Here is a 25812-nt window from a genome sequence, read left to right as displayed (position 1 = left end):
GGCCTTGTAGGCTGCGCCGGCATTTATTTTTCAACTTATCGGGGCCAGATTCTTTTGCTGGAGATATCGGTGACAAAATCTCTCTCTCTCTCTAGCAAAAGAACCCGGCACGCATATATTTAAAATCGCGAATCAGGGCTCACCTCAAAAATAAACGCTAGCACAGCCTGGAAGGCCTACAGACGAGGCTACGAACTCCAAAAGATTAGCGATTCTCCGCACGCCCCATAGCGATATAGGTGCGCAGTAGATTACACAGCGACAACAATGACACCTTTATGTATAAACATATCTGCAGTACTATGATATTTACACGGAATTGTGTTTTGACTTTTGTTTTAGTGACAACTCTATATGTTACGTGACACTGTTATTGTGACTTATTGAATAAAAGAATGTTAGTATTATCTATTATAGAGTAAGTTTTCCATAGTTGTCATGTAGCATAGAATTAATGATATAGAGCAGATTATCTTTTAAAGAATTGCTTTTAACTATTGTTTCATGTTTGCATCAGCCATGCATTATGTTTGATACAAATATTCTCTTCTATATATATTCATAATCACTTCTATCCTACTCTTCTATTCTGATAATACCATGTTCTGTTCAGTCAAGATAATTAGATCTTCATGTATATATATTCAATTGTGATTCTCATAATTTTCATGATATTTCTTGTAACAAAATTATGACAGTACTCAATAAACAAGATAAACAACACAGCATCAGACATGTAGATGTGTACGATACGCACGCCAGTAAACATATAGAAACATTAACATACAACATTATTATTGCAGCAACCTTTTCTATTTCATATGTTTTGTTTCTTTGTTCACGAATCATTGACAAAATTATTGATGATTAGTTGTTTCGTAAATGGTATCATCATTGTATTGACTCAGCTCTTGGTAATTGCTTTTGCATTTTAATGTTTCAATTTATTGATAACTTGGTGTCCTTGCTATATCAATTGTTTAGTGCTCTATTTTAAGTATTCAGTGTTCTGAACTGAATTATATTCTACATTTTTACATCCTACTGTTTTATCTTTAGGTGGTAATAACAAAATAGTGATAAAGAAACAGCAGGACACGTTTACGTCTACACGCGACAGGCGCCACAAAAATCCTTTACATATATATTATATCCACATGTCCAAGTCCCCGGGGGTGAACCTAGCCCGCGGTTCGAATATTGATGATTCCGTGTTGGCACATCTGATGAACAGCCGCTGTCTGGAAAGGAATGTATCAAAACCACAGCCCTTTCATGCGCTTGGTATGCCTTGCAATTTGTGTACCAGTCTTTTATGATTTTTCTGTTTCCTTGGAAGGATATTTGATGTGATCATTTTGACGAGTTTTGGATGTTCATTTTGCATAATTTGAAGAAAAAAAATCATTCATCAATTGATTTTGATGATAAATTCAATTTTTAGCATACTGTTTGCGAAGAGGAGAGGAGTTATTCGGCAGCTATAATAAAGGATATATCAGGCTAGTTTTTCATGCAGACTGAAGACTCGTGAAGACTCACAATAAATAAATAACTAGCTTTAAGTATCCACTGTCCCCATGTATTAGCCTGAGTGTCGTCCTGGTTAGATCCAGGCTCTGCCTTCACCAAACATACCACGACTGTTGGTGAAGGCAGAGCCTGGAACTAACCAGGATGACACTCAGGCTAATACACAGCAGGGACAGTGGATAAGCTAGTAGTTGTTTATTGTGCGTCTTCCTGCATGAAAAACTAGCCTGGTATCCAATATTATAGCTGCCGGATTTCTTCTCTCCTCTCCGCAGATAGTATGCAAAAATCTTAATGCAATTATCAAAATCTCAGTTTAACCAATGATATTAGTTGTGACATGCACAAATACAATACTAGTAACTCATACATGTAGTACAGGTCCGTTAGTCAAGATCTTCTGAATGTAAACATCAGAATGATCGAATGTGCATATTCAAGTACGCCCAGAATGGCCTTGAGTAGGTTTATTGTATTAATTGAATTATTCCCCTCAGAACATCAATCTATCTTCTTTTTCATAATCTATTTATTTTCATTACGGGTATGATGCAGTATATCGCTCAGGGGGACTGAGTGTGTAATTAGATTTTCTGAAGTCTCGAAAACGCAATTTACCCAAAAGAAAATGTTCCAATATGACGTTGATTGTATGTACACCAGGACAGATGAGATATAATTCCTTCTGTGAATTGCGGGCGCCTATAGTGTTAACCTATTCGTGGCAAGGTCAATCGATCTGCTTGGAGGTGAAGTTTATATACTAGGGAGGTAATCCTTGTTCCTGATTCAAATAATGTCTGCTATCCCTGTTGACCGGAAAGTGGTCCAGCGCAACCACATGCGTACATTTTCAGTGATGGCAAAACTGGTTCTCGACAAGGATTTAGAACAAACGTGTCCTTCACAAATCAATTAGATTTTGCACGACACATCTACTACTGCCCCAAGGATAAACCTGTCGTACGGCGTAGGTGACAAGGGCTTGTTTTGTCCTTCACGAAACAGTCAGATTTTGGACGACACGTCTACCACTGTCCCAAGAATATAACGCTTACCTTTCTGTTGTAAACCTGTCTTACGACATACGCGACAGGAGCTTTGAATTCAATACGAACGCTTAGACGTTAGTAGGTTTATGCTTCAAAATGACCGCACCCATTTAGATTCAACAAGAGGCCGCAATATAGTACCAACAAAAGAAATATTTGCCTTATTGTTACGTTTTAAACACGTAGCGAAAGAAGTCAATAGGGTCACGCGAGAGTCTTGTGAAGTTGATTGATGACTCCGCGTGGAAAACTTGAAGACAATCGTCTGAGATCGTCACGCTATCTGGTCCTGTCTCTTAGAAAACGTTAGCGTTCAGCTAGATGCACATCATCATCCTCTCGTCATGGGTTAGCTTGCGCTGCTTTTATCGGCTTACTTTTGATGTCTGCCTTGCTGTAGGATTTTTTAAACAAATGGTATCGTACGTGAAAGACTTACAAAAACGTAAAAACCGTGACCAAGTGATACAACTACAATGAGTTAGGTATTATTCTACAGTGTCGTATTGGATTTAAGAACACAATGATAACACTGCACAATTAACATGCCTTCAAACTAGCGTCTTGGCAACCAGACTCTTGATTTAACTTGATTTGAACACTGATAGCGAGAATCTGCTTTCTGACCCTTCCGCATCCGTACTGTGACCTGATCTAGAACCTCCAATTGTTTTAGAACCGCTGTCAGAGACCTATTGTGCGTGACGTAAAACCATCCGCGCACGTCAGTCAGGAAACGTTCAGTCATAAATCATCGTGAAGCATACTGGTCCCTAAGGGTCTCTTTTCACCGCTCGCTTACAAGAACCTGTCACGTTGACAACTCGTCTCTGCTTGCTACATATGGCTACAGTTCAGAGCGTTTTCACGTGACGCCATAGGGGCACCAACATGGAGGCGGACTCAGCTATTTGCATTTCAGTGGATCGTAGCGCAAGCGTTCTTGAACATCTAGAGATCTTCTGACCCTCTAGAATAACCTTCTTCAAGTGTGTATGGCCCAGCGAAGAGAGTATCAGAATATTTTTTTTAAACTTAGCAATAAAACACAAAAACACTGTGTACTCCCAAGGACGTTACATAGGACTCCTGAGCTACGATGCATCGAAATGAAAATCAAGGACACCGACATCGCGGTCAGCATTTCGTAGTCGTATTGGAACAGAGATTCAGGACCCAGCCTATTTATGTACCGCATGTGAATATGACCATTGACACTATTGAGAGCTCGTTAGTATGTATGCTAATTAGGCTAGGTTATGTGATTCGAATTGATTGGTTAGAATGTATCCGTTGGCGATACCTGATTGGCTAGGAGATATGGTGTGGTGAGCTATGATTGGTGAGAGGAGTCGCGGTCACAACCCCAAAAATATGATTAGGTCTCATTGGTTAGAATATATCCGTAAGTGATACGAATACCTGATTGGCAAATAAAGACAATGCCCGCAGCGAAGCGCGTGTGTTGCCTGCATATAATATTACCCTGGGCCTACATGTATATACAGCATCCTGGAGTATTGATTATAGTCCCGCAACCTTTGCTATATTTGGCTTGCTTTCAACCTAAAACCATTTATACCAGAAACAAAGCAGAGAAACTGGCATGGATCCTGTGGATTATTATAGCTTTATTTTTCCCTTAAAACTTTACATCAATGTCTGTCTGTTGATAACATAACAGACCAAGAAAAAACGTAGGTGACGACTGAAACAATGCATTCACCTACAACTAGTGTGTTATGTTGTTGGCAACAGGAAACTACAAAGTTTCTTGTCTTCATACGATCATGTGGCTGTAATACAGTTCATGTATATGCGATCATGAGGTTAAAGTTCATTTCACGTACATACGATCATGAGGTTAAAGTTCATTTCACGTATATACGATCATGAAGTTAAAGTTCAGTTCAAGTAAATGCGATCATTATTTATAGGTGAATGTTCAGTTCACGTCTATCATAAGGTTAAAGTTCAGTTCACGTACAAACGACCATGGCGCTGAAGACGCTCAAACACCGTTTTGTCTTTGAGGAAATTTTCAGCATTGCAAAAATTTCACAAATCCCTGATTGGACACTAAGATCTAGAACAGGAACCGTAAGATGGTCTACATTTTCTCTACTGTGGAGTGTTGGCAAACTCCTAGGAACATCTTATGAAAAGTTGCTTACTTGACATTGCAAACCCTTACTTTCTACATGCAGATTCGTGGGGAATGTGTAACAGTGGCGGCGCCGACTCATACTTTCGTCTATCCACGACCTCGGCAAAGGATTGAACGAAGATAATAAGGTGTGGGATTTCGTCGCGACAAACCACAAAATAAACATTATGGTTTAATTCGAATAATGAAATCAATACGTCGACAATTAGATGTTTGTCACTTTGGAATCATGTCGAGAAGCGGTATACGTTTAGGTGAGATACCTGGTACGATCTGGCAGATAAAGGGATACTGGAGTCCGCATGGTATGTCGTTCCACTTTCCTGCCGAAGGGTCGCAATGCACACAGTCTTCCCTCTTACCATAGTTGTCAGGTTGAGACAGAGCCCACGAGTTGTACTTTCCAAGTGCGGTGCCATCCACCCACTCAAAGCTTCCCTCATGGTGCATATCGTGCAGGCCGATCCAGAAGTGGCAATCCTTGTTCACGGACTTGAACACGAAGGTTAGGAACCTGTTGGTAGCGGCGTCTCGGGGCATGGCGAGTGTGCCACCATCTAGACGACAGGCCGTGGCTGCACCGTTGAAGTCCATAAATATGTTATACGGCTTGTAGCAGATTCCACTCCAGACCATGTAGCCTTCGCGGCAAGACACTAGGAAATAACATATCAGATCTAAGGATAGATAAGGCTATCCTACCCCACCCTCCTGAAAGCAGAGTCCCTATCGCTCGATTCGTTAGCTCGCTCGCGTAGGGGCCCTGCTCTTTAGCCCCGGTAGACACGGTTCTGGCGACGTTACTGACAGTTACTCATGAATAATCAATGAGCTATCCTTATTTGGCACAATTTGGCGGTTAATTTGTTCTGAACCTAAAGTAACGATGTGAGACGTAACCTGATTGGTTGGTAGCTTCCCAGCATCCTTTGCGCTTTTGCTCTAGATGAGGTTTAGCAAACCCTCTGATTGGCTGAAGCTGTTTTGGTGGCGACGGCGCCAGAACCGTGTCTACCGGGGCTAAAGAGCAGTAGTCGAAGGGCCAAGCATCGAATATTCGATTCTACTTCCGGGTTTTTCTAAAACGGCACAAAATCGAACATCGTTGACACGAGTAGCGCGGGGACGAGAGGCCATGTTAGCTTCTGACGTTTTACCGTTTACACGCAAAATGAACACCGAGGGCCGGTGATAACGGTGAGATCAAGAAGATAAGGACCAATTTGAGCCCTTTTTGCTGCTAAACTTTCAATTATACATGTTTTTCTCCTTATAATTTGACGAACATTTGGGTCTGACGTCAGGGATTTGTTTAACTGGCTCAGTATTTCTAGTCAGTATACTAGCAACCATACTCTAGACGCTCATGTTTATAAACGGCAACTGTTGTACAGAAAGTATCTAATGTTTTGTGTCAGTCCAAAAATAGGGGGCACCAGGTTAGTATTGTGTTGGAAAAAACTTGAAGTCTGGTCAGCTATAAACCCGGACTTTTAGTTGCCTCACAACCACACACAATCCACCCTCCTCTCCCGTTATATTGATTTGTACATATACAATGTAGCCTGGGGTCCAGCGTTGGTAGCTTTAAGTCCACTCCCAACGGTCGCTACCCCGCGGGAGAGGTAGACAGGAAAGTTTGACAAAGCATCTATTAGGTATATGGGACAGTGCACTGTTGCCGTACATGATTTTTATACACAACTTTCTAGTGACTACACACTGTGGCAGTGCGATGCCCGCAATTGGACACGGCACAAAAGGACTGGGTACGACACAAAGTTCCGAGTACGGCAGGAAATTTGAGTGGGTACGGCAAAAATCACCGGGCACAGCACGAATTTGTAGCGGGTACGGTACGAATTACTAGGTACAGCTAAATGAGTTTTGTGGGGGAGTTATAGAGGCCCGCGCCCAACATCGGTCAGGGCGGAGCCAGTCACTTTCTCGGACAGTGGAGTTGGCATTACACAAACTAAACAAACTAAATAAAGTCTGTGGTTAACAGGTAAACATGTACATAATTGAATACTTTATGCACTTTGTGACAGCTCAGCGTCTTCAAAATCAGCAGATTATTTCCACAGTCACCAAAACCAAAGTTGATCCATATCTGTACGCGTAAAACCCATTACAAACTGAGTATGATGTTGATCACAAAGCTAATCGTTGAAAGTTTTTGGTTTACAAGTTTGCTGCCGAAGAAGTGATTTCTTTGGTTTGATAACTAGACTGCTCTACGGTGGGTCAAAGTAGAAAACAACTTCCTCCCCGCAAAATTGAACTCACGCGCACTTGAATATACGCACAAGTGTGACAGGGCCCTCATATAATGTTATAGTACAGAACAGCCTTATCGAAATTACCTGAGGGACCGCGTTCCAATGTACAACGCACAAGCAGCCGCGTCTTTAACAGAGCGAACATTACTGCGCCATCAACCATTTAAATCTACAAAAAGCTAAATTAGTTATGTTCCTGCAAATCATGGCACACGTTTGCGAAGGTTTCAGGAACTCTACGTGCTTATGATATCGATAAAAACAAGACGGACAGGTTCATTGGCTCCATGCTCACGGGGTAGAACGCGCGAGGAGCCGCGTCTTCATTACGGAGTGGACATTTTCTATATGAGTGCTGCGCTCCCCTATATACAAGTCGACAATAAGCTATATATGAAATAAAAGCCATGGTTTCTAAAAATCAGGTCACGAATTTTCACGATGATTCATGAACTTGACATGCTTACAACGCCGTTAAACTTTTGACCGCGAAGTTCCATGATTGCACGGAGAGCGACCGCGCGCGCAGGTAGAACGCGCCAGTTACGGCGTCTTCATAACGGAGTGAACATTTTCAGCATTCCACGTCGTGTACTCAACTATTTAAATCAACATCAAACTACGTACCAATGGAAAGCTAAAGTTTGAGAGAATCAGCATACAAATCATAAGAGGGTTAGTGAATTCTTGGTGTTTACGACGCCGTGACAAAGATGAACATCAAGTCCCGTGGTTTCTGCTTCGCCGACGTGTTCGAATTGTGTTCGGAACGGGCGAGGCGCCGTGTCTTGTTTTTCGACAAAGTGAACATTTTCTATACGAGTGCTGCGCTCCCCTGTTTTCAAATAAACAATAAACTATATATCAAATGAAAGGTAAGGTTTATGGAAATCAGCACAGAGATTTTCAAGAATATTCATGAACGCTACATACCTACTTCAAGCCATCCAAAATGGCGTAAAGTACGCAATGTTCAGTGGATAATTTCTTATAGTGTGACTCATTTAAAACCAATAAGTTGGCCACCGGTGGGCGCACCAATGCTTGCTTTTTAAGCACGCCAAATTTCATGAACCTGTAGTCAACCAACTTTCTGCTAGGAGTGTTAAAGTAGAGCCTACTTGAGGGTATTTTCACGGGAGAGGCGCGTTACGTCGTTTTAGCGTTTTAACAAAATAAGCCTGATCTAGAGCGTTGGCCCTTCGACTACAGGGCCCCTACGCGAGCGAGCTAACAAATCGAGCTATAGGGGCTCTGCTTTCAGGAGGGTGTTCTACCCGGTACCCAAGCGTCAACTTTTTGTCGTGAGTACTAGTCTAACTCCCTGTGTTAAACTGTACTAACTAGTCATTGTGTTTTTCATACAACCATGGCAACGATAGAAAAACAATGCAATGCTTTAAGAAACACATTGACTATTGATTGACTATTGCACGAAAAACGTGTGTCCATCATAAGCTCTATCTATAAACAAAAAATTAATGCCTTACCGTCATACGACGTGAATGGTGTAGGTGGTTCGGTAGGTTTCAGACACATTCTCGTCGTGCAACCAGGTGGGCCCATGGGCCCCGTCTGACCTTGAGGACCCTTGGGTCCATGGGCCCCACGAGACCCAGGATGCCCAGTAAACCCATGTCCAGCTGGCCCCCTGGGAGGGTCCCCCGAAAGTGCGAAATGGAACGAAATGGAACGAAATGGAACGAAATGGAACGAAATGGAACGAAATGGAACGAAATGGAACGAAATGGAACGAAATGGAACGAAATGGAACGAAATGGAACGAAATGGAACGAAATGGAACGAAATGGAACGAAATGAAATGGAACGAAATGGAACGAAATGGAACGAAATGGAATGAAATGGAATGAACTAAAACACATGTAACATTATGAGGCAATTAACGCAAGCGTAATTTCATTATTCATACAGCGTGTTTGCGTGTTGCAAATGGAGCCCCGCATGCAAATGAACCGCACCGGAACTGTGCACGTGGGCGCGCTACCGACAGGTTGAATCAAACTCCGACTTCCTAGTTTTATTTACATACGGTTTTAGTCCATAACTAGTACGTAGCATATGCATATATGCGCAACAACGATTTTTATACAACCAATTGTTCGGCTGGTCGGCTGTCGGAGAAAGGACCCCTCCTTATAAAGATATGCAAATAAAGCTCTGCGCTGCGTCACCAATCTGACATTTCACACTCCATTCAATCACGGACGTGGACTGGGAACTACCTCTGGAGAAATTTCTGCTTCCTTGTTCACGACAAAACAAAGGGACGGTGTGAACGAGCAGGACATGTATTTCACGGTTCACACAACACGCAAACACGCTGTGTAAATAATGAAATTACGCTTGCCTCATGCCCTCTTGGTGAATTACGAGATGCAATGTTACCACCAACTTCTGTATAATCTAGTCCTTACTTCGATACTCACTTCCGTTAGCTTGTCTTCCCTGCTTTTCTCAGCAGTTCATTTGCAGGTAGTTGGTAAAGTCAAGGAAGAGCGGCCGAGCTCTTTGCACGCGGCGCCCCCATTTTCAGGGATCCGGAGGAATCTAGCCACAAAAAACGCGGCAAAAACGTTGTATTTAATATTATCAAATAGATTCAAGAAATAAAACACGTTATATGATGTATTTACTTCCTGTTCCGATCTACTGTGGATGTTACAACGTTCCTTATATTTCTCTATCTCCAGGTATTTCATTTCATAATGTTACATATGTTTTAGTTCGTTCCATTTCGTTCCATTTCGTTCCATTTCGTTCCATTTCGTTCCATTTCGTTCCATTTCGTTCCATTTCGTTCCATTTCGTTCCATTTCGCACTTTCGGGGGACCGCCCTGGGACTGTTTTTTCCTGGAGGTCCAGGTGGCCCAGGAGGCCCGGCAGACCCAGGTGGCCCAGGTGGTCCCATACTCTCCAAAGAGGTAGGGGGCACACCCATCCCTAAAATACGATAAACTTGGTGTTAAGCTGACAATAGGACAGAAACTGTAACGTACAAACTATAGGTGTAAGAATGAACTGACATGAACTATACTGTGGCAAGTTTATCCACCATTACATAAGTGTAGTAAATCGACAGCGCAATCTTGTATTAGTCAACAACATCTCATGGTCCAGAATTGGTATTGTTTGGTATGTGGGTTCGGCAACATTATACAATATATGTGGTTCTGAAGCATATGATGTCACTGTTTTGCATTTCTACGATATATCAGGACATGCTACTTACGCTGAAGCTCCATGCGTAGCAGCTCAGTCATCCTATCCCGTGATGTAAGCTTGGCCATCTCATCAGAAAGTGTCATCACTTTGGCTATATTCAAACAACAATAACAACAACAGGAAGAACATTATATTGCCTTGTTCTGTAATACGATATGAAATTCCATCAATATCATATCAACTATTACTATCTCTGTATCAATTTCAAACAATAAAGCTGACCTGCAAAATATGACAGCAGTATGGCGTTGCCCATGACGATCAGGAAACCCACGGTGAGCCACAACTTCTTGCAAAAACCATTGGCGACGCTGTCAGTGGCTACATCGTAGGCCGCTGCTTTAGGAAATAAAGTAATGTATAAATGATTGTTACTGAAGACATAAACGACGCTTTTTGAAAGAAGGTAACAGAAGAATCAAGTAAATGTGGTAATAGTTTTTAAACGCGGGAGCTAGACCAAGTTGCAGGGACTCTATGGAACATTTTTCTCTTTGGCTACGGACAGTTTTCTGATAGCTGCCGGGTTTTGATTGCTCACCGCGGCCTGATTGTTTTGTCGGCCAGGGAATAAAGACTACAATCAGAACTTTGATATGCTAACCTAATCACACTGTGCAATTCTTGTCTTTGTTGTTTGCTTGGTTTTACATCTAAAGGCCGAGCTTCGTAGCTACGTATCATACTTTAATCAACATGCATATAAATCCACCATGTCCATGATGATTACACAGACGTAACACTGGTTTACGACGGAAAAAAGTGGCATCAGGGGCCTACCAAATGTATGTCCCTGATGGTAAGCAGAATTAATTTTGTGCCTTACGTATTAATGTTAAAAGTTACGTCAATATTGGTAGAGTGCACAAGAATGGTAAACGTAGCACTTGCAACCATTACGCAATCATTACCATGCGCAATCATTACCTTGCAACCATTACGCAATCATTACAATGCGACCATCACTAAAAATCACAAAGCAAGCCAGCGACCATCACTGAAAATCACAAAGCAAGCCAGCAACCATCACTGAAAATCACAAAGCAAGGCACCGACTTTGTGCCAACAACCCAACTTTGACTGCAGAATTATAACTAAATTACCTGTTCTGTTGCCGTACGCAGGGTTGGGGGTCCCTGCATCATCCGTCTCCGACTCAGTCTGAGACTGCCGCATGGGTCCGATGCCTGGAGAAATATGTAAAGAAAATCATCTTAAATTGCATAATATTATAGAATCAACTGGGATATCTGAACAGTAAAGCTTACCCAATGACCAAAGGAAAATGTTACCAAACTATGCCACTTGTGTTACCAGTTGTACACTGCTGCTGCCGTCCCGGCATAACGTCCACTTCTCCCTTTCCTGACAGCAAAAAAACACGACCTACACCAGACAATCGGCTTGTTGACTGAACCACGACTCGAGAAGAAATAGCGAGACCAAAGTGGTTTAAACAAAAGTAAGAAGCAAAAGATGAAACGAAGCATATTTCATGTTTCTAAATCACGCTAAACTGCCTGTAGACATATTACTCTTTTACGACATGGCTAGATTATGAATAAGTAGTTGTTTTGGTACATGAGCACCGAAAACATGTTAATTAAAACAAGACATCACAGGCCTCCATTTTTCTATTTTGTATGTCAGCTCCAAATTAAAATGCAACTTTTTTTACCTCCAAGACAAATGGAGGTATAGTTGTTACTCTGTTTGTATAAATGAGTGCATGTCCGGCGGAATATCTTCAGAACCTCTGCATGGATTGCGGTGATATTTGGTAGTGGGAAGGTGTTGTGAAACCAACAGTCAAGGTTAATTGTGGGCCTCCTGGTGGCTGACTTCGGTAGCGCAGCAGGACTTTTTGTATCTTTAGTACTGGACATGCTGTGGTCTTGATTTCTTTGTGTAAGGCAGATTTTGATGTAAGGCGTAGGTTTGGGCCCCTAGCAGCTTGCTTTGGCGTTTGTGTATAAATATTTCACGAGGTACGACAAAAGGAACGATGTGTATCAATGATATTCGGAATGCAAGTAGCTTAGACAAAGGTGTACACAATGAGATGCAAATATTTATGATGATTGGGATTAATTTGCATAATCAATTTCGAAATTCTGTAACTGTTTTTTTTATAATAGGAATTTGTAGGACGTGTAGCCTTTGTAGATTCATTGTTTTATCTTGTCACATTGATAATAACAATGAGGTTTTGATTAGAATAATCTACATGTACTCTAAATGATTAATTTTGGCCCCGGTATGTTATAGTACCGTAACAGAACTTCCGGGAACTTTTGTATCTTTTTATCTGAAGATCGTAGGATCACCGAAGTAAAGTGGTAGATAGCTCTTGAGCCTCCTAGCAGCTTTTTCTGGAAGTGCAAAATGTTTCGCGTTTTTGTCGGGAAGTTTTTATTTTGTGTTTGTGTACTCGTCCTGTTCACGTATAGCCACGCGAGAATGACAAAGACGGGACCAAGTTACACCCAAACAATGTCTCTTTATAGCCTCCGTTGCAGTCCTTTTCCCCGCAGCGTGTTTTTTTTTCAATTCTTTTTTTTTTGGGGGGGGGGGGGGGGGCGCCACGTATCTGCTTGGGATCCCGTATCCGCCGTGCCTCTGTGTCCGCTATAGACCCTGTGTCCGCTACCCCAGCAGCGGACACAGGGTCTATAGCGGACACAGAGGCACGGCGGATACGGGATCCCAAGCAGATACGTGGCGCCCCCCCCCCCAAAAAAAATTGAAAAAAAAAAACACGCTGCGGGGAAAAAGGACTGCAACGGAGGCTAGTCTCTTTATTAGATTCGAAGATACTGCACACATATTTCCAATAATTCTGTTCAGATCTCATCTTATTTTGCTAGTTACCTGCTGAAAATCATAATAAATGGCACAACAAGTTTGCTGTTTCGATGCTGTGTTGTTTCCATTGATCAACTAGAGGTACTGAGTTCGAATCCCTGACAGGTCCCGGTGTTGTGCCCTTTGTAAAGACACTTTACAACAATTTCCTCACTCGACTCATGTGTAAATGAGTACCTGGCTTTGGCTTAGAACGTCCCTCAGATAGGACGTTAAATGGCGGTCCCGTGTTCGGGGAAAGCCACACCTCGAACACGTTAAAGAATCCACCACACTTATCGAAAAGGGTAGATCAAAACTTGAAAATCCGCCCGGATATTCGGCTTGTACTCTTCAGCACAAACCTGGTGTTTTACCGTTATGCAATATATACATACAAACAAACAAACAAACAAACAAACAAACAAACAAACAAACAAACAAACAAAGAAAAACTGACTCACCTGAGGAAAAGTAAGGGACCCTGCCTGCAGGTGTGGTGCATCCAGGTGTTGTGGGGTACGTCGTTCATGTTGACGGGTGTGGGACTGCGCATGCGTCGTCTGGTGTTTTTACGCTGTGATGCGATTTTACCGTTATGCAATACATACAAACAAACAAACAAAAACTGGTTCATCTGAGGAAAAGTATCGGACCCTGCCTGCAGGTGTGGTGCATACAGGTGCTGTGGGGTACGTCATTCATGTTGACGGGTGAGGGACTGCGCATGCGTCGTCTGTGTTGACGCCTTATGTCACTAATAGTCCATGGCCCTGGACCCAACATTTCATATATCGGTACCACCTGTTGTGGCTATCAACCTTGAAGTTCAAACCTGTCATCCTCCAGAAAAGAGTTCGGAGACCGCATACCTACGTGAAATATTTTGAGTCTTTTACTGATATATTGTTTTATCTGGTCTCATTGATGAAACAAATAAGAATATAATTAACATATCCTATGTGTACGACCATTTATAACTGGATTTGTTAGTTATAAGTATATTAGTACTTTACATTAGTATGAGCCGTTCAACATGAAAGGCTTTGACCTCTGCGGAATTATTGACTAACCTGTAGTCCTTCTTTATTATTAATGGCTCTCCAAGAATGGGACAGACAGTTTATTCAACAATGAACAATGATACATGTATGTAATATATTTTCTATAGTATCTCAGGGCGCAGTCGTGAAGGAATGGCACAAGTGTATTATATGTTGTTTTTTTGTTTTGTTCTTTTACTTCGGTTTTTCACAGACAAGGACGACGTGGCACTGCACTCAAGTGTTTATAACTTATGATACATGTTTATAACTTATATTAACAGTGCCATTTCATACACCTGGGCGATGTGAGGAAAGTGCCTTTCCCAAGAGCACAACATCGGTGGCGTCAGGGGGATTCGAACCCGGGACCTCTTGATTCTGGGCCGAACACCCTGTCGCTACGCCACGCGACCCTATATATTATATGTTTCATCGGGTTCTTGCATTGTCACTATTGTTATTGGCTGGTCCGACTATACTCCCGATTCACAGGAAGGGACTGAATTGCGAGGAGCTTACAATAGACCCCTTTCCAAATACCGCGGCCATTTTGAATCCAGGGCGCGCGCACGTGATTCGAGCGCGGGAAAAGTCAACACCCGGTAAGACCAAGCCAGCGGTAAGGCGCTCCCAATAGAAACCAGCGTTGAGTCATCTTCGGCGGCGAGATGTTCTCCTTCTCGGTGAAATCCATCGATATATTTGCATGGCACAAGTAGATGATATTGTTGTGGACACTTGGACTAGATATCGGCCAGTAAAATTGTGAATTTCTGCTACTTTTCCACAGTTTCTGCCGGGATGTTGAACGCGCGCTACAGTGATAAAATGCTGATATGTTTACACCGCGTGCTTGTAATTTCCCTAATAATGTTAGCTAAAGTCGAGAAAAATCCCACAAAACATACACTTTTCGGATCATTTTAGCTTCGTTTAGGTATGAATATAACTCTTGAGCCTTTTGGCTGTCGTGACAATGCCAACATCATCTTGAAATTACGTTAGTTTGAGGGAGGGTTTTGTTTTCTGTGCAGCGTTACATCGACTTCGCTCAGCAATATTTGACATTTCCGTTGAATGCAATCCCACAAAAAAAACAAGACGTCAAAATATAGACTTGAGTTCAATGTCCTTTTGGGTACAACTTTGGCAGCATTCCGGCGGCTTTTTGACGATCTTTTCGGATGCCAAGTATTTAGGCTTGAGGACTCTAAGTACGTGAGTGAAGTTGTGTTTTCCATTCTATCTGACGTTTCTTTAAATCATTTTGCGCGGCAATATTTCAGATATCTGTTGGCCGGATGGAACCCAAAAAACGTTAAATAATATTGACTTGAGGACTGAAGGACCTCCGGCCGATATTTTTCCTTTTGTTGTGGGGTTTCATCCTGTGGAAATCTAAGATATTTCCGCAAAAAGTGATGTAATAAAACGCTCCAAAGAAAACACGCCCCCTGCTTCACTCACAAGTCGAGAAAAACCCCGTAAAGCATACACTTTTCGGGCTGGGATCCTTATAGCTACTTAGATAGAAATATACAGAATTTTACCGGTTGTGACTTCCCCTGGGAAAACGCGCGTTGAGAGGGGGTCGTGTTTCTGTCTAGCCTTTATTTCTTTTCTGTCAAGCTTTTCCTTTCTCTCTTGTTACATCGCTCCGCAAGCGATATTTGACATTTCCGCTGAATGCAATCCCACAAAAAAAGACCTGAAAATGTAGGCTTGAGCTAAAGGTAATTTTTTGGGGGAATTTAGCAGAATTTCGGCGGCTTCTTTTGACGAGTTTTCTGAAATATCAAAACCTAAAGTACGTGAGTGAAGATGGAGTGTTTTCACTTTGCGCCGTAATATCTTAATTTCCGTCAGATGATATTACAGAAGCGTGAAAATATAGGCTTGAGGGCTTTGCGAGTATAAAAATTTGACGGAACTTCGGTGGCTCCTTTGACTTTGACGATATTTCAGTGCCAAGATTAGCTTGATGAAGTTCGTGAGTGAAGCAGGGGGCGTGTTTTCTTTGTAGCGTTTCATTACATTACTTTTTGCGGAAATATTTTAGATTTCCACAGGATGAAACCCCACAACAAAAGGAAAAATATCGGCCGGAGGTCCTTCAGTCCTCAAGTCAATATTATTTAACGTTTTTGGGTTCCATCCGGCCAACAGATATCTGAAATATTGCCGCGCAAAATGATTTAAAGAAACGTCAGATAGAATGGAAAACACACCTTCACTCACGTACTTAGAGTCCTCAAGCCTAAATACTTGGCATCCGAAAAGATCGTCAAAAAGCCGCCGGAATGCTGCCATATTTAAGGACATTGAACTCAAGCCTAGGCCTATATTTTCACGTTTTTTTGTGTGTGGGATTGCATTCAGCGGAAATGTCAAATATTGCTGAGCGAAGTCGATGTAACGCTGCACAGAAAACAAAACCCTCCCTCAAACTAACGTAATTTCAAGATGATGTTGGCATTGTCACGACAGCCAAAAGGCTCAAGAGTTATATTCATACCTAAACGAAGCTAAAATGATCCGAAAAGTGTATATTTTGTGGGATTTTTCTCGACTTTAGCTAACATTATTAGGGAAATTACAAGCACGCGGTGTAAACATATCAGCATTTTATCACTGTAGCGCGCGTTCAACATCCCGGCAGAAACTGTGGAAAAGTAGCAGAAATTCACAATTTTACTGGCCGATATCTAGTCCAAGTGTCCACAACAATATCATCTACTTGTGCCATGCAAATATATCGATGGATTTCACCGAGAAGGAGAACATCTCGCCGCCGAAGATGACTCAACGCTGGTTTCTATTGGGAGCGCCTTACCGCTGGCTTGGTCTTACCGGGTGTTGACTTTTCCCGCGCTCGAATCACGTGCGCGCGCCCTGGATTCAAAATGGCCGCGGTATTTGGAAAGGGGTCTATTGGTGAGGCTGGATCGCAAGGGTCTGCAATCGGCTTTAGCAGTCTGTAATCAAAGTTCTAACGGTGCACTCTATCGCACAACTTAAAGACTTGTCCCACCCAATGCTTCTGGAAAAGATGGGTAGGGAAATATGCCGCGTTTGCTGGAAAATGGCTCCCCAGCTGTTACGTTCTAGCCTGCGGCCGTGTTGGCGGATGTGCATACGCGGGAGCCACAATACTTCACCAGTATTTTATCTCACGTAACCGTTATTTCATTAAATAAACCAACGGTGTTACGACTGAGGCTGAGACAACAGAAAACGGATCTATCTTAGACTTCAACAGGTGCATCTAGAAGTGATCTTCTGGCACCGAGGTGCCCCAGGGACAGGTGAGCCTGAAACATCACTTATCAAACAGTAGTGATGTCATCCTGTGCGTGTGTGTTGGTGTTTACAGTTATCTACGCAATTCAAAATGTTATTACGTCCGTCTAGATATAAAGGTGGTTGATGTGGACAATTATTACTACAAAAATTGTTTCAAAAAACGCATCGCACAAGCTAAAATGAAACGACCATAGCTTAGCTTCTTTGCCACGTATACGTATCTCTCTGACACGTGCTGCCGTAAACAGTAATGAACACAATATACAACACTAGTACTGCCGTATACAACAAATTGATCATACTGGAATTGTACCCTAAACTACTGAATACATTTTGACTTCCTTTCCTTATAGAAAACAGTTAATGTCTTCACTGGTGCTGTGTTTGACTGACAAGAAAAGAAAGACATTGTAGCCGAGTTAACCTATCATTACAACAAGCAACATTGAAACAAACTGTTCATCAGTTCAGCAGCAAGCCGCAAGGTGGCGCCATGTACAGCCTAAAAATCCCCGTGAAGCAGTCTGGAGAGAGGCTGATTGTGATAGAACGCTACCCTTCCAACTTCAGTATCCTCAAAGTGACTGTGATAGTATCATTACTTTGGTTGTCTGTTGGAGCCGTCATGTGGCAATTCGCGTTGCTTGATGAGACGAGTAGTGCGCTTCATCATGAAAGCGCTAGGAGCGCTTCTGTCAACAAAGTTGGAGCGGAACACCCAACAAGAGACAAACAGCGACTAGACCTTGGAGAAACAAAGAAAGCTTCACAGAAAAGTTCAGCCGTGAAGAAAGAAAAAGAAGAGGAGAAAATTGTGGAGAAGGTTAGTAAACACATGGAACGAGCTTTACCTGGTATGTTTTGAACTTGACTATATAGGACACAAATTTGAACTTGATTATATAGAACAAACTTTCTCATTCAGGTTCAACCGCGACTTCTAACCGTAATAAAGGAATTGGTGATTGGGTCAAAGGTTTGCTTTAGTGGCGCGTATTTCTTGTTATTGCAAATTTTCGAAACTCTAATCAAAGCTTTGTCTTTCAGAGAGAAGACAAAAAAGAGCCCATCGACCTGACTCCACATCTAAAACGCCCGACAGTTGACCCCACAGCTCCCGGTGAAGGGGGTCAGGGGGTCAAACTTCAACCTATGACCCCCGAAGAGAAAAGGCTGCATGCGGAGGGATTGAAGAATAACTCCTTCAACGCGTGGGCGAGCAGTAAGATATCCCTCCACCGGAGCCTGCCGGACCTCAGACACAGACTGTGAGTGAATTTTTTTACTAACCTTTTTTTCTCAAGAATACATTTGCTTTTGTGAATTACATGATAATGATACTTTTACTTTTACTTTTACTTTTACTTCTGCGAATTAAGATATTAATTCATGATAAAGAGGGGTACTGGAAAAATTAACATGCTTTTACACCATGAGGTAGACACATTTTTCCACTTGTTAGAAAAACATCTCGGTGTATGATCCAGGGACTGAAGCGCTAAACGTCCACTATGTATCAATCCACCCCCAACACACACACACACACACACACACACACACACACACACACACACACACACACACACACACACACACACACACACACACACACACACACACACACACACACTAGCACTCACTCACTCACTCACTCACTCACTCACTCACACACACTCAGAAACACACATAACTGCAAATAAATGACAACAATACTAAACCACGTGCTCCGTCCCCGAGGCGTCGCCAAAAAAGACTGCAACAAGGTGACCGACAAAATGGCGTTCGCGCCCGGTTATCGTCTTTTTCTGATCAGTACATAAGCTTACTCTATTAACATTAACATAACGACGTCCATCATTGTAGGTGTAAAGAAAAGCAGTTCTTCCGGCCCTTGCCTCAAACCTCTGTCATCATCATATTCTTCAACGAAGCCTGGTCCACGTTGCTGCGCACGGTGCACAGCGTGTTAGAAGCGTCCCCTGCCGAGTTGCTGCGGGAAGTCATCCTGGTGGACGACTGCAGTACGTTCGGTACGGAACAGTGCCTTGTGTAGATGACGTAAAGTTAAGCCTATTGGAGACATCCTAGGTCTTCTAAATTTCCAGAAAAAAATATCAGCCCTAAGAAAGATGCCTAGATCATAACTGTCAAAACAGACAAAAAACTGTGTTACTGACAAGTAACAAAATAGCCTGGGATCCAAAACTATCATAGTTCCTCTCCACAAATCCTCTATTTGAGGAGAGAAGACTCGGGAGCTATAATAGGTTTGGATCCCAGTCTGGCAACAAAAGTTTTTACTTCTGTTAATTAAAATTTTAACGTCATTATCCTCAGTTACTAGGTTCGTTCAGCGTAAAGCGTGATTAGTATTAGTCTCAACAATTTACGAGGAAATGGGATAACCTATTCTGGAACCATGTTGGGACCTTTGACCTAACTTCCTGTCAGTGTGTCTCCGACGTGCCTAGCATGTCGACATGCACATGAGTATGGAAACTCACACAAACACAAAAAACAATACCTCCCGTTCCAAGGAGATAACAAATATATGATTAATAAACAAACAAAACAATTTTCCAGATCACCTGCAGGCTCCGTTGGAGGAATACCTGTCCGCACTCCCCCAGGTGCGGCTTGTGCGCAGCCCCAAACGGCAGGGGCTGATCAGGGCCCGGCTGGTGGGGGCCTTACACGCAAGGGGAGAGGTAAACTTTTTTAGCAACACCTCACAGGCGAAGCCTCTTAGTTTCCTTTTACCCATCTCGTTTCCATAAAACAAACTAAAAAGAAAAGAGAGAATGGAGAAGGGTACAATGATATTTATCTCCTTTTTCTTCTAGTTTCATCCTCTTTCTTCTAGTTTCATCCTATTTCTTGCAGTTTTATATTCTCCGGCTTTGTCGGCTAAGGAAGAGAAAAAAACATTTTTGGCAACGCCCGAGAGACGTCTCCTTTGTGCAATTTTTTGTCCATCATTTTCCGTGTTGAAAATGAGTGGGAAATGATCAGAACACTCTGAAGTATTTCGGTTCCTGTGCCCAGGTCCTGACGTTTCTGGACTCGCACTGTGAGTGCATGCACGGCTGGCTGGAACCCCAGTTAGAGACCATCGCGAGAAACTTCAGCACCGTCCCCATCTCCGTCCTGGACATCATCCAGCACGACACCTTCGAGTACGTCTTCGTAGGCCTAGAGGTGGGGCGTTCGTTCAAACAGACGGATAGATAAACACAAAATCACTGCTCAGTCAACCTTCCAGAGCAGAGTAGTTAAAGCGACCAAACAAACAAAACAACGAACAAACATAGAATACAGATGATTTTAAACAAACTTTCTTGCACGATATAAACTAAGAACACTTTATTAGTATGTAGAACATTTGATTCAATCACAGCGACAAAGTTGTCAATATCCTCGCCGAGATCTGACTTACTCGGTTGAAGAAAAAGCAGGGAGCGTCAAGAAAGCTCCCCAAGAGTAACTTTTCTTGCGTGTAATGGCTAAACATGTCGCCCAAACATCTTCCTCAATATCGTGCGTTGTCGCTGTCTTTACTTACACCACAGGATACACAGATGGGCGGGATCAACTTCAACGAATTAACCTTCATCTGGGAGCAGATTCCTGAGCATGAGAAGAAGCGGAGAACATCTCCAGTGGATCCCATTAGGTTTGTTTTGTCAGTGAGCCTCCGATGGTCTTTAATGATTATCCAATGAGCTCAACGGTCTTTCAAGAATCTCTTCAGTCTTCCAATGATCTCTCCAAGGTCTTCAAAACATCTTCCAATGAAGATCTTTCAATACTCTCATTGGTTTTTCAACAATCTCAATGATCTTCCAATAATCTCCCACAAACTCTCAATAGTCGTTCAATGATCTATATGTATTTTGCTCTCTCTTTCTAAATTTTGCTGACGTGCAATTCACCAACAGGTCTCCGACCATGGCCGGCGGGATTTTCTCCATTAGCAAGAAGTACTTCGAGTACCTGGGGGCGTACGACACCGGCATGGAGGTCTGGGGCGGGGAGAACATAGAGATGTCCTTCCGGGTAACGTAACGTGACGTCATGTGTTTCTCCTTCCGGATAACCTAACGAAACGCCTTATTGATGCATCTATTTAAACTTGCCTCCCGACACAGGTTAAGTAAAGTCACAGAAATTTCAAACGACGCTTTGGTCTTCTTCAGAAAAACTGACCCGCTCACTTCTGTCACGTGTCCTTTCGTCAGTGGTGCACCAAAGGTCACGGGACGTTGGTACCGTCCCCCGTCCCGGTCGGGCTAATTACATCAGATTGATTTCTTTGCGCAGTTATTTGTTGGTTAAATGTGGTATTTGCAGGTATTTGTTTGTGGTTAAATGTGGGGCCAGCAATTTGTCTTTGGCCATATGTTCAAGTACATAATACTGATATACCCATCGCAAAAATACCCCAATCTTTTGCAATTTCACAGCAGATTTGGGTTCCCAGTTGATGATGTCATCAAATCTATTTCAAAACAGATCTGGCAGTGTGGCGGAACCATCGAGATCCTGCCGTGTTCTCACGTGGGTCACGTGTTCAGACCTACGTCACCGTATTCGAAGGCAGATGCCTGGACGTTGCTGGTTCACAACAACAGGCGCATGGCGGAGGTGTGGATGGACGACTACAAGGAGCTCTACTACCGGAAACACCCCGAATATAGAACGGTTATTTTTGTGTGCTTATTTTTCGGTTTCCATCTATGATTGTACTTAATGAAAAAATACCGTACAAATCAATGATCAACAAAGTGGTGAGCATGCCCAACACCAGGCCGATGGTCTTTATGGATACTGCAATGAAATCTACTTCAGGGGACATTCCTAAATATTGAAGGATTATGAACTTTCAAAACATATCTGTGTAAAAGTAGCCTCCATAGCAGGCTTTCTTGGGCCTTTTTGGGGATTATGATATTTGCTGATGACTTCTTCTTGTACTGGGTCGTTTGTGTAGCCAGTGTGTAACCACTTGGCCCCAAACGACCCAGTACAAAAAGTATCATCAGCAAAAGTGTATTATAAGCCCCAAAAGGCCCCAGAGAGCCTGCTATGGAGGCTAGTGTAAAATACAGTTATGAGCGGGAACGCCAACATACCAACTCTGTACCTAAAGCCCCCCCTCTCACTGGACCCGCGGCACGCTGGCGTGTCGCTGCGTCCTAAACTGAATTTGTGTTACCCTTGACTTTATGATGGGAATATCATTCAAAACGTACAAGTATGACCAAAAAACAAAACACACAAAGCTTAAAAAGATTCGTTTTTTGTTGATGAAATTCGTTGAGTGCTTTGTCAATTCGATCGACCGCAGCGACGCCGCCAGCGTGCCGCGGGTCACATGAGAAGGGGGCAACATCACCCATTAAAAAGATATCATCGGACGTCGAAAGCATTTTGGCACGTCTGAAAGTGCTCCGTTCAGCGGTCAGCGCATAATGCTTAAACAGAATAGACTTTGAAACTTTTGTTAACTATATTGTCAAACATTTTACTAGTATGCTATGGGAGACGTTACGCAGCGAAAGCTTCTGAGGAAAGCTCTGCACTGTCGGGACTTCAGCTGGTACCTGAGTCACGTGTACCCCACTTTGTACGTCCCGGACATCCGACCAATCGGCCATGGGCAGGTAAGTCACGTGACTCCAGCTAGTCACGTGTTCAGCTCGTACCCTGTATGTCCCAGACATTTAGCCAATCAGGTATGACCTCAGGCATAATCCCACGGTAAGTTCCAAGTGTGCATTTGTAGTCGTGATGTCGGGACGACCAAAACTCGGAAACCGTAAAACGCTACGAAGATCGGGCTTTTCAAGAAAAAAAAAGATAACGCACTGCTTTAGCGATAGCCGAAAAATCGGGAGCCAAAACTACCGAGAAAACCTAGAATCTGCGTCTTATTTTAGGATCTATTTGGCCCGAACCGGAACCTTTTGGTCACAAGCCAAGTGATCTTGAACTTTGACCGATACCACATGGCATCACGGCCGCACATGCGCACTAGGAACTGTGAGACAGCTTGTAACTGGTTTTCAAAACAAATAAACACATGTAAATCTCTTAAGGATATTTGTAAGTTATAGATGTATACATTTGATCAGTGGTCACTTAAACTACAGAAAAAAATAAAACTCAAACACTGTTAAACATGAAATTCTAAACAACCTCACAAACTTTACGCCAAAAATAGTTACCAAGGCAACTGGACAAAATTTTGAAAGTCAGACGTTTCAGACAGCATCCGCAGTCTTTCGTCAGTGACTGACTCCCAAACTGTGTTTGATGGCAAGGGCTTTATCTACGTGCCTCTGGAATTCAACCTACGTACAAGTATAATCAAATTGCCAGTTGATTTTACAACGACTTATTTTTCCCCAAATGTTTATTGAATGCACAACAGATCTCCAATGAACAGACTGGCATGTGTCTGGACGTCATTAAGGTGGAGAAGGAGCCGGCCGGGGTGTTCACCTGCCACGGGAAGGGGGGTACACAGGTGTGCTGACGGGGTCGTGATACAGTTCTTTTGACTATGGAATGTTTATGTTCGCACGTTTTTATTATAGTTTGCCAAGATTTTTGTTACCATTTTTTTATTGATTGAAAGATGATCATCATCAGACATAATGTTTGCAAAGCAGGGTTTAGTTTGCGAAATTAATGTAAAATTGTATTCTACATGTATTTCTAAGTGGTAAGATAAGACTATCATACTTGGGTTGAAGAAAGCATGAAAGGAATAACTAAGGTAATAATGAAGATCAATATTTTTCATATCATGAACCAGTTTGTTGCTGGGCATGTGATGACGGTTTCATATAGATGTTGGATTTTTAAAATAAAATACTAAGTATGCATTTTGAGAAAGTGTATTAGAAGTATCACTTAGGAGACCCAGAGACAGAAGAAGAGAAGAAGCATGGAAAAACGAGTAGAAACTGAACATCTGCTTGGAGATCAAGCATCAGTTTTAATCACAATCATGAACTTCATTTCCCCACTAGTACTGGGAAGTGACGCATGCGCAGGAGGTGCGAGACGTCAGCGGTAACTTCTGCCTGCAGGCATCATGGGATAGACCTGACGTCATCACTGCGAAGTGCACGCACATTCGCGGTGACGACGGTCCGTCTGAGGAGCAGAAATGGGTTGTCAAGGTAACGTGCAGACGACAGGGGGCGCTTTGCACACTGGTTTGCAACGTCGCTTTTAGTGATTTATGAAATATAACTCTCATATGACCGAACAAAAGATATGTCAGCAAAGCTTCAAGATGAGAACAATGATAACTATCTCAACGACTTTTGGGAACTAGAATAGGAGAATTATCATGCTTCCAGTTTCCTTCAGAGTTACATTTCTTTTCAGGATTCCGGAGTGCTGTACCACCCTCAAACGGACAGGTGTTTGGACGGATCTGTATCCGGGTTGATTATGACGGACTGCAGTACTGCTGGCAGCCAGAGGTGGCGCATCGAAAACTTTCAATCTTAACGCATAAACTCGATTTACAGTTACAGGCTGAAGAGTACCAATTCCTGGCCCCTATACTTTCAATGGTAGACATATAAGGAAAGGGCTGTCAAAAGTCACCTACCTGAAGTTTAGGTCATGGAAAACTCACATTGGCAGCGTAGTCTGACCTCTAAAGTGTCAATCTACTGAGTTTCGCCGATTTTCCACCGGCGCAAAGTGGTGAAATTCTATCAAAACATAGGGAGATGACCTTTGACCCCCCTTGACAAGACCTGATCACAACCAAACTACACCTATTTCAAAGTGTACCGGACACTTCAAACACGGCTAAAACCCTGTTTTTCTAACTAAATCAAATAGCCACAACCCTTACCTGTCAATTCCAGCTCAAAAACACCAACATTTCCAACAAAGAGGCCTCCTGCAGCTACTTTTAAATAGCATATACATGCGGTTTCTGTGGCATTAAAATGGACCCTCTGCGCATGACTGTAATGGTGAACTTTGGCCTACAGTTACAGACCAATATAGTTGAACTTCTATCACTTTTCAATGTGAGTCTGGTTTAAGAAATATGAGAATACTTTAAGAAAAGTTGATCTTGGTTTAGAATTCAATCTATTTCGGTTGCAGCTGTAAAAACGAAATTGTTATCCAAGCTTGACATATTACCAACTTATTGAACATTAAAGAGAAATGCAATCATCATACTTATTTACATGACTGATTTCTATGATATGTACACAACAAGGACAACATAATTCTGTAGGTTAATGTTAACTATGGTGAAGATTAATATAATGATAAAGTAGATAAAGGTTGTTACATCATA

The 25812-nt window shown here is 42.5% G+C and overlaps 1 protein-coding gene across 1 annotated transcript; it reads left to right on the top strand.

Annotated features, from left to right (window-relative positions):
* The first annotated feature begins 17800 nt into the window (after window positions 1–17800).
* On the top strand, window positions 17801–25688 carry LOC136443348 (polypeptide N-acetylgalactosaminyltransferase 12-like). Its single transcript, XM_066440550.1, has 13 exons — window positions 17801–18294; window positions 18519–18739; window positions 19335–19501; window positions 20055–20179; window positions 20517–20669; window positions 21041–21144; window positions 21410–21527; window positions 21984–22172; window positions 23003–23134; window positions 23905–24000; window positions 24509–24661; window positions 24873–25024; window positions 25496–25688. The coding sequence occupies exons 1-12, from the start codon at window positions 17965–17967 to the stop codon at window positions 24996–24998; spliced, it is 1914 nt and encodes a 637-aa protein (XP_066296647.1). The 5' UTR covers window positions 17801–17964; the 3' UTR covers window positions 24999–25024; window positions 25496–25688.
* The last annotated feature ends 124 nt before the right edge of the window (window positions 25689–25812 follow it).

This window comes from Branchiostoma lanceolatum, chromosome 10 (genome assembly GCF_035083965.1).
Source record: "Branchiostoma lanceolatum isolate klBraLanc5 chromosome 10, klBraLanc5.hap2, whole genome shotgun sequence".
NCBI classification, from domain to species: domain Eukaryota; kingdom Metazoa; phylum Chordata; class Leptocardii; order Amphioxiformes; family Branchiostomatidae; genus Branchiostoma; species Branchiostoma lanceolatum.
Note: the sequence above shows the minus strand (reverse complement) of the source record. Positions and strands in the feature narration are given on the sequence as shown.